The sequence below is a fragment of the Coffea eugenioides genome, chromosome 2, assembly GCF_003713205.1.
Source record: "Coffea eugenioides isolate CCC68of chromosome 2, Ceug_1.0, whole genome shotgun sequence".
In the NCBI taxonomy this organism is placed as follows: Eukaryota; Viridiplantae; Streptophyta; class Magnoliopsida; order Gentianales; family Rubiaceae; genus Coffea; species Coffea eugenioides.
In genome coordinates this window covers 34,949,255-34,959,253 of record NC_040036.1, presented here as the reverse complement: position 1 = coordinate 34,959,253, position 9,999 = coordinate 34,949,255, and the positions used below count along the sequence as shown (strand labels likewise).

The 9,999-nt window shown below is 35.9% G+C and overlaps 1 protein-coding gene across 1 annotated transcript; it reads right to left on the bottom strand.

Annotated features, from left to right (window-relative positions):
- Window positions 1-6,029: 6,029 nt before the first annotated feature.
- Window positions 6,030-9,489, bottom strand: LOC113760875 (protein PNS1). The gene is made up of 5 exons (XM_027303615.1): window positions 9,207-9,489; window positions 8,750-9,112; window positions 7,680-8,588; window positions 6,846-7,079; window positions 6,030-6,746 (listed from the first exon to the last, which is right to left on the bottom strand). Exons 1-5 carry the CDS (start codon window positions 9,222-9,224, stop codon window positions 6,564-6,566), a joined length of 1,707 nt encoding a protein of 568 aa, XP_027159416.1. The 5' UTR covers window positions 9,225-9,489; the 3' UTR covers window positions 6,030-6,563.
- Between the last annotated feature and the right edge of the window lie 510 nt (window positions 9,490-9,999).

Here is a 9,999-nt window from a genome sequence, read left to right as displayed (position 1 = left end):
TTTTAATCCATGAAATCCATTAAGTGAGGCCTTGTTCTCAGTCATTTTAGATTTTACAAAATCTAATCATAGAAACTAATTACAGAGGATAATCAGAATTAATAAAAACTACTCTTTGGATGTCTGTAGATCTTAGCTTTTTTGGTTATAAAAAAATTTATAATCAGAATACAAAAACAATCTAGAACACCACAAAACTTTTATTCTAACTCAGAATCTGTAATCAGTTAAAATAGTCAACTAAGAACTAGTCCTTAGATCTAATTGACTTTAAACAAGCATCATGTATGAATAGGATTGAATTGAAACTCATTCTTTGTCTTGAAACCTATTTACCAAACACCTCCTAAATTTGATTGGATGGGCTATTATTTGTCAAAAATGATTGCATAATGAATACATCATGTAATTATCCCTTTTTATCTTCCAAATCACATTTTTATTTCATGTAAATCATGTTACAAAGAGTGCTAAAATGTTGATCCAAAAAGTAAAAATAGTTGAAAATGTCCATCACATTTTAGTAAATGAATTTTTTTTGTCCTTCATTTTTAAAATGTTAATTTTACGTCACTAACAAATTTAAGTTAACAAAATTTGGTCTCGACCTAAATTTTCGACTACTTTTTAGCCTAAAATCACCACATGACCTACATTTAGTTATTTTTTATGTTCAAAAAACTTAGATACTACTTTTGTAGTGGAAAAAATAAATATGAATTGTCAAATCACACTTTTTTTAGAGAAAAAAAAGAATATGATTCAAATTAGATTCTACTTTTTTAAAGGCAAAAATAATTATAGATTGAATCATTTGTTTAATTATAAATGGGATTTAACTCTTTCATCCCTAAAAAGTCGATCACATGTGGTTCACAAGATGAATTCAAGATAAAAAGTGGTTTAAAACCTAAATTGGAATCAAATTTTACCGAACCAATTTTGTAAGGAATGTAAAATTATCATTTCAAAAATGATATACAAAAAAATTATTTAACGAAATATGAGGGACATTCTGAACTATTTTTCCTTCCAAAAATATTATCCAAGCAATTTCCTATTATGAAGTACATGACTGATTGGGGCTTCTTCGAAAAACGCTGAAGACCCTGATCTAAATAAATAACGTGTTATTTTAATAGAAGAACTGCAAAAGAGATAATTAAGTAATCTATAAGGATCTCTATAAGCGATTGATGTTTCAAAGACATGTTCTGACCTATGATGGTGATCAGAACCAAATCTATCCAAACTTTTTTTTACTAAAAAAAAAAAAGATGACTAACCAGTAAGCACCAATAGCCTTTCTGAAATCCTTGAGAATGTTGCTGTGCGGGATCATGATGGTAAGCTTAATGTCACGTCGGCACTCTTAATGCCCAAAAGTTAGTAAAATTTCTTTGGGAGTTTGTGCCAATATTCTATGTTCCTGTCCAAATTTTGCTCCCAATGTTAAGTTGAATGCAGGGCTTGTGCAGCTGTTATTCCGTGCAATGTAAATCTTGATTAAAAAAAATAAATGCAAACCCCAAACTAATCAATGTAAATACTAATATTGACATCCATATCCAATATTCTTGTGAAAACAATGGTGATTAATCCTGTCAGAATTATAAGGAGATATGGGAAAAACTTTGAAGGGACGAGTAATTTTTAATTGGCTAAGTTGGCTTTTTCTTTATTTTAAATGGAAAATAAGTAAGTGATAAGCCAGCCAACCAATCCTTTTGTCTTGAAAGTTATTATATATGTATCTAATACTTTTAAAGTATTAATTCTACTTCTAATGATCTATAAATAAATTTAAAGTTACTGTACAGAACACGAGACCGAACAACTTCTCTTTCATTTTATTTTTTATTTCATTTTCTTTCCTCTTTATATCTATTCCTTTAAATTTTATGAAGCTACTTCACTTTCCTTAATGTTCTCATTTTCTCCCTTTCTTTAATGCAATTTTCCTCTTTTCCCTTGCAATTTCGTGGACTTCTCTAAGCCATGTATCTGTTTAACATCTTTTTTTTTTTTAAAATACAAGTTGAAGGTCTCAAATCTTAAATCTCCCGCTTACACTTTCTCTTAATCTGAAGACCTAATTGACTCATTCGCGATGATAGTTGACTCGTACATTTCTCTAGCTTGGACGCTCAACAACTATTTGAATTCTTTTTAATTGATGCACCGGACACCATCACGGTTTTTGATTATTCTCACCTACAGACATCAAAAACTTGCTGTTTTAAGCCCTCCTTGTTTTGTTTCTTGAATTTCGAACGTCAACAACTAAGTTAACCACATGCAAAAACACAACTACTTTAGTGAGTTTTTGAAATTTATACCCATAAATTCAATCTCAATCATCTAATTTTGAATCACTCTATCTACCAGCATGAATTGTTCTCTACGCACCAGGTGACAAGCTCATCTTTATGACTGGTGAATATTAGATTGAGGCAGCCTGTTACTTATGTTCTTTCAGAAAGCATGGAACGACACATCTCTTCAAAATCTCCAGTCCCAAAGCTGTTAATTCATCCAATATACTCCTAGTTTCCAGGCTTCCAGCTGCCTTGCAAGCAAAAATAGTTGAGAAAGATGAAGAAGAGGCACGCAAATGCGTAGATGTTCTATGTCGTAGACATAGGCTATTAGGAAATAAAGGTATACAACCCTTGGGTTGGTATGCATCCTATCCAAGTCTTTCCCCAGATATTGGACCTGGCACTTGTTATCTATCTGCTGACAAAGATCTGCGCTTTCTACTAATAAAGAGTTTGGTCTTCCACCTCATAAGCTTTCTACTAATAAAGAGTTTGGTCTTCCACCTCAAAATCAACTAGCAATACTCCCCTTCTCACGTCATTTGGTAATTTTAGTCTGCCAATTATAAATTGGCCCATCATAAACAGGGTAACAAACAAATCCAACATCCAACTCTGATATCATGATAAAAATACTTGAAATTCCATTTCAAAATCAATTGATAATGAGTGGACTGACCCGAGATTATATATACACAGAGAGAGAGAGAGAGATGTGGCAAACCTTGGTATATTAGTGTGGACAATTTTGGTCTCCTTATATCTACCATACATAGAATGCGTACCAAAATGAGATGTTTCCAAGTCCTGTTACAGAAATTCAGAGGACCAATGTTGGCAATATAATATTGTTTGTTGCTCAAGTCTCTTAAAATTGAGAACTTTGTGGATTTCGCTTTTATGTACCCACCTCTTGGATTTTGATTTTGTGTACCCACCTCTCCAAGACAATTTTCTTAACTCTATGTACCAATTATGGGCTTTTGGTGCACTTGATAATGTTGGTAACCTTACTGACATTGGTTGGAAAATGGTAAGAGTTCCCACTAGATCCTCCCCTTGCAAAGATGTTGTTGATTGGTGGACAACTTGAATGCATAAATGAGGTTTTGACAATTGTATCCATAATTTCCATATGTCTTCTTTAGGCCTAAAGATAGGGCGGAGGAGGGTGATGCTGCAAGGGAAAAATTTACTTGCGGGAGTCAGACCACCCTACTCTTCGTAATATTAACCAGCAGTCGAAAGCAAATCAATACCAATGGTCATTTTTTGCATGAAAAGGGGTTAAGTAAATCTAGAGTGGTGAGATCCTAGTTGCTGGTTTCTCAGGACATTAAAATTTGAGAATTCCTCTAACTTCTTGTGTTATGTCCATTGTAGGAACGGAATGTCATGCCATCTGAATCCACAAAGGTATTAATTTTGTGTTACATACCAGATCATGCAATTTATCACGAGTTAATTTTGACCACAAAGGAGTACATGCAATGCGTGACAGCACTGGAGCCTCGGTGACTGGCTGAGTTAGGACCTGTGTTTTTTGGAGTCAAGAAAACGTATACTCTTTCCGTTTCAATTATTTAGTTATGTTTGGGGAATTCAACTTTTTAAAAATAGTGATTTGATTATGATGGTTGTGCTTCTTGTTTCAATTTTACCCCTACAAATTTAAATTTTAAATTTTAATGATAACATGTATATGATTAGAAAGAAGAGCTATATTGGAAAAAAAAACTAAAAGGTGTTTTGACTTTTTTAATATGATAAATGTTTTGGGACATTTAAAAATGAAAAGTATGATACTTTTTAATGGAACGGAAGGAGTACATCGAATGTTGTAAAGTAAAATGAGAAGAGAAATCAGAGATAAAGGAAGAGATAGAGAAGTTATATTAGGTCCAAAAGGGATAGGTAAAAAGAACAACGAGAAAGAGAGGAAAAAGAGGGCTAAGGAACAGCAGGAAGTTTAGGTCGATGCCAGGACAGAAACAAGATACTTGATCTTAGGCAAAAGAGGATATTGTTGGTAAGTGAAACTTGTGTTGGCATCCGTTAAGTGGCTGCATGCTACCACTTTCTTTTTTGGGCTGAAATTTCTTCCTTAATAATAAAAATTTTAAAAAAAAAGTGAAAAAAGATGATTGAGTTTAGTGGTGAATAACAACTCGCCAAAAGAACAACATAGCTGCATGTTTGCTGAATGAGACTCTTGAGAATCGTTACATAATCAGAAATGTTGGAATTTTATTGGCAAATAATAACTCACCAAATGAATAATATAGCTGAGTCTTTGCAGCTGAATGAGAGTCTTGAAAATTTGTCGTTAAACAATCACACATTTCTTGGAAGCTGGAACAGGCAACTTTTGCTTCAACAGAGAATCTACAAACAAGGATTGTTGCGCCCCTAATTCAATTCAACCAAAAACAAAAAAAAAAATTTTAAAATTTTTTTAGGCGTGTAGTTATGCAACTTAGTTGCTTTCAAGATCTATTATTCGAAACCAACTATTCCTAGGACAGTTGGCCACCAGATAGATGTAGGTTGGATATAGGTCAAAAATCAAATCCTTTAGTTTGCATTCTTATTTAAGATTTTTTGAAAATTTCACCAACGAATGTATAGTCACCCGTCTGGTTCGATGACAGTTTAGTTCCTTTGAGATCACCCTTTGGATCCATCCTTTCCTCTTAATGTAGAATAGAAATTATCGTGTTAAAAAAAAAGATTTATTATTTGAAAACAAAAAATCTATTTTATTATTCTAAAGGAATTTTCTTTCCCGGTTGTCAAACAAATGGGGCTTAAAATGACTAGATTTGTCTAAATTAAACCTTGGGCTGCCGTAGAATTGTCCTGAAATCAAAATCTGAGCATCCAAAACTTTTAGCAGGGAACATGACTTGGACAATCTTTCCTCGAACCTTCTTTGCCTTCATGAGGAATATACTTGTGCGCCTTTATTCTACTAGCTAGTAAGCACTATTGGGCATTTGCTCAACCGCTCAAGTCTTCAAAATGATGTTGTTGGAGCCCCCAAGGAGGACTGGCCAATTTGAGGGGGTCAAGAGCTCAATGACTGGCCACTACACATTGAATCCAAATGCTAATGCGACTAGACCAAGAAAAGACAGGTCTAAAGCTACAGCCTATCCGCAAAGCCATGGTACAATTGGTATATGCTGTTTCCCACACCAATTTTATCCATACCTTTACTAGTTCCTCAATTATGCTGTTTATTTTATATGCATTTGAAAAGAGTTTTGTATTAGATACTCCTAATTTGGTTTTGCATATCATTTTGGCCAACCTTTAACTATAAACTAACTTTCAGTAGCTACTAAAAGCTTAAACTGCTCGTTTTTCCTTCCCCACCAGCATAACATGGAGTTTAGGCAAAGAGGACGGAAAAAGAAATGATTACAACCTCAAAGATTGAGATCAACCATAGTACACAACAAAAATGAAATAATGAGCTAAGATCAATCATTAATCTTGTTGATTAGGAAAATCATGACAGTTTAAAATTTTGGTTCATTGATGAGGGAGATAAAGAGAGGACCAACTTTTTGTTCTTTTTTTCCTATCCACTTGAAAAGGAGATTTCTTGTCAAAATTATTTGAGTTTTCAAATTAACAAAGAAATAAATAAATAAACATTTTTCTATGAGATCAACTCATGACTATTCTTTCAAGGCTGCACAATGAAAGATACTCACAAAAGGGTTTACCAAACTTATAAGATTCTAATAAATTAATGAATGGAATCGTATATCCCAAGAGGAATATCTATTACTATAGTACAAGGGATATGACCAAACCTAAGGGACAACTTGCACTTGTATTCATGGTGGGAATCTGAGGGGGCTCTCCTGAATCTTTTTCCCTTGCTAGTAATTCCAAATCATGCACAAAATTTTTACATCTAGCCATAGTGCAATTATTTAATGCATGAAGGAAGCTACAACAATTCTTATTCATCTTGTGGATGAATATCAGGTCAGCAAAAATTATTGCACTCATTCATCCAATGTCATCATCGTTATCGTGCCCACCACTTCTGTGGAGAAGTCATCTTGAGTTGATACTTGAACAATATTGACAGGGATAGAACCCTTTGGTCCCCCCTCCTCCCCCACAAAGGCTAGTGTTTTCAATCAAGAGTGAGTGGCCATCTTGAAACACATCCTCACATTTTGTGGGATAGTGGAAAAAAAATCTGTTGTGTTTCATCATCAGCTATCTTCTGTACGCTCCTGGGACTCTAGGTGTTGGAACCACCACATCACGGCCTGCTTTTATCAAGTTGAGCCGGTCTGGAATTGTTTTATCATTAACAAACAGCCTGTTATTGGGATTTTCGGCATAGCAGACGTAGTAACAACCCACACAGGCTTGAGGCAAAGCCATCGCAATCCTAGTCTGTCATCAGATAACAAGTGCATTTTGTTAATTCACCAAATATTTCGACCAGTGGTAAGAAATTGTGCAGCAAATTTATTGATTAAGCAAATCGCTAACCATTAAATAGCCTATGAAGGCAGCAAGAAGTGAGACAGTGGCTGTATAGCTTTTATGTACTGTGGCTGTCCAAGCGGCTACAACAATGACACAGATGCAGCTACTGCATACTCCGGTGAGGAAGCAAATTGCACTAGTAATGTCAGAGTCCACAATCTGATGTATCTCTCGCCCCTGGAATAATTCCCAAGTGTCTTGTGAGGCCTTCACAAAACCTTTTCCATATGCAGCAATCTGTAGAAATCATTGGCTATTTGCTTCAATTACTTGTATTCAAGTTGATCAAATTCTGAGTAAATTATTAGCTGGATAGGATGTTGCAAGTCAGGCCAAAGCCATGGTTTCTTTGTTACATTTTACAAGTTGCAAAGTCAATGCAGGCAAATGATGGACCAAATATAAAAGAGTCATTTTTTTGTTTGTTGGTTTTAATAAATTGACTTGAAAGCAACAGGAAACAATAAAATTTATTGCCAAGGAAGGAAAGCAGTACAGAGCAACCATAGAGGCAGCTAATAAACTCAACATACATCTAAATCAAGACATCAGGTATCAATTTACAACGCTCAGACAATAGGCATGCTCAAGGGCAACTTTCAGTTTGCAAAAACTAATCGTTAATTGTGACTGGAGAACCATTACTTATGCTGCTTGAAAAATTTTCATTCATGATTGGCTTTTGTTGTGAGCCCAGAGTTAGAAGTTTAACCGAAATGCAGGTATTGAAGTTCTCACTCATGCCGAACGATTTAAGTTTTGTCTTCAAAATTTAAAATATCTCTCATAGAATTCAAAAAGCTTAAATTTCTAAGTGCTATCAAAGTCAATAATTACCTGCACATAAGCCCAGCCGTTGCCACGTTTGAAGATAGAGTCCATGATCCTGAGACCGCAGCGAGCACAACAAAACATGAACTCATCTTCCCCCTCAATCAAGTTCAATCCACGAGCCACAATCCTTAAAGCTTCAATCGAAGGCACAAAAACGGATCCAAGACAAGCACTACCAAGATTTTTGGACAATGCTCTTTGAAAGCAAAATTGTGTGCTTGATTGCATTCCTCTAAGATAATACAGAGCAATCACCCTACTAACAGTTAAGTTAACCACATTCCTCATTACTTCAGTAATCCAGGCCAAGCTCACTACCAATACAATGATAACTATTGGTGGATAATAGAAATTCAATGATCCAATAACCGCTAAAATCCAAAGTGACATCCACACAAAACCAGCAGCAAGCATCCAATAAGTAGGCTGGTTCAGATCATGAAATTTTGCTACAGGTTCAAGAGCTTTGATGAAAACCTTCGAGCAAAATCCAGTTCTCTGTGTCACCCAACAAGCATACAATCCATTCCCAATTGCAAAGAATATGAAAATAACTCCAAGAGCATCGGTAGCTGGCATTTGGAAACAAATTAAAAGGATTCCAGCTGATAAAGCCAGAACAAAAGAGCTCCAAATTATGAAATGCACCATGAATTTAGGCCAAACTCTTACTGCCTTTTGCCAAAAAATTGCTAGAGTTATACTAAGAAAAGATGCAGCCTCCACTTGAGGCAGAAAATGCTTCAATATCTTCAGCTCTTTTCTTTTAGTCTTTCCTTCTTCTACCAAGCCTTGCACCCCCTTAAATATAAGAAAACAAACTAGCCCAAAAGCCAGAACCATGTGAACCACGAACAGAAACAGAGACAACTTGTTTGTGTATGATCTTGAATTCAATGATACAATTGATTGCTGCCCCAAAAAAAAAAAAGAAATCAAAATCAAAATTGATGTCAAATCTTCACATGTATCCCACGCACACACCACACATAAACAGACACAGACATAACTACAATCCAAAATTCTTTAACAAGAATATTGATGGAAAGAAGAAAGATACATATGAGACCTACTTGAGGAGTAGGTGTGGAGCGAGGCTGAGAAGAAGGAGCAGGAGAGGGGCGAGGAGGAATACTCTGAGCAGGAGAAGGTGAAGGGCGAGCTGAAGGAGGATGACGATTTTGATAAGCAGGAGAAGGTGAAGCAACTCTTGGTGCATTTGCTACAAGCCTTAAAGGGTTGGTATCTGACAATCTTTGCATCATTGACATGTGAAATTCCCTTGTCCCTTGATGCTGCTGCTGCTCATTTTGACTTGCAAATTCTTCACCAGCAGCTTCACCCTTCTCAATATCCTTCATTTCTTCCTCTTCTTTCCTTTTCTCCTCCTCCATTCCTTCTCCTTCTCCTTCTCCATTTTCCCCCTGCACAATTACCTACCAAGAAAGTGAAAACAATATCAACTAAAGTTCAAGAAAAAAAGAAAGAGGGAAACAACAGAATGGTTGGTGTCCTGGTGTGTTCTCTTACAGGTTCTTGAACACCCATCCGCGGCGGCTGAAGTGGCGCGTGGTGGCGGTGGTGGAGGTGGGATTTTCGTAAGAGAACGTTGGATTTTGTTTCCTTGTGGTGGCTTGTGCTGTTGGCTCTTACCTAATTATTTGCAATCATCAAAGCTTTTTCCTTCTGACCTCAAAGTTTCAGACACAACTAGTTCTCACCTCCACCACTCGCAGGGACCGGCTCGTGTAAACACGCTCCAATGGCTGCACTACAATTTAAAAGTACTAAAACATTCGTCAGTTAGAGAATGGGCTTTTAACAGTTTCACAGATGGAGGCATTATATGGTGCGCTGTGGGACATGGTTAGTTATTGTAGGCATGAAATACACGTGAGAATATCTGGTCAGACATTGAATGCTGGCGTTTCAATTTGTAAATTTCGTACTACCAAAAGTTTGATGATGCTATCAACGGCTGTGATTTGTGGGTTTGTGAATGAAGTTGGGCCACGTCATGTTTGTACACGAATGTAGACAGCACGATTGGGGTTGACCCCACGTTATCATCTGTAATTTACTAGTCGTATAAGGCACTCTAGAGTCTAAAGTCTTCTTCCAACTAGTAAATGGCACAAAAAAAAAGTAGTAAATTTCTAATTTTCCATCTCTTCTATTGGTTTGGATAACTGATTCAGCTCTAGTAGTACTGTGTGAGGATAAGGAATTTCGGATAAGGAATTTGTAACAGGTCCAATTGTGTGAGGATAATGTATTTTTTCTTCTATTCACGCGTCTATCAGAATTGTACGAGTTTATATTA

Bases quoted from the DNA above. Each gene is read 5' to 3' on its own strand.
- LOC113760875 (XM_027303615.1), bottom strand. The intron at 8,589-8,749 runs GTAGGTCTCATA...TTTTTGGGGCAG, and splicing joins GCTCCACACCTACTCCTCAA to CAATCAATTGTATCATTGAA. The intron at 7,080-7,679 runs GTAATTATTGAC...TGATTTCTACAG, and splicing joins ACGGCTGGGCTTATGTGCAG to ATTGCTGCATATGGAAAAGG.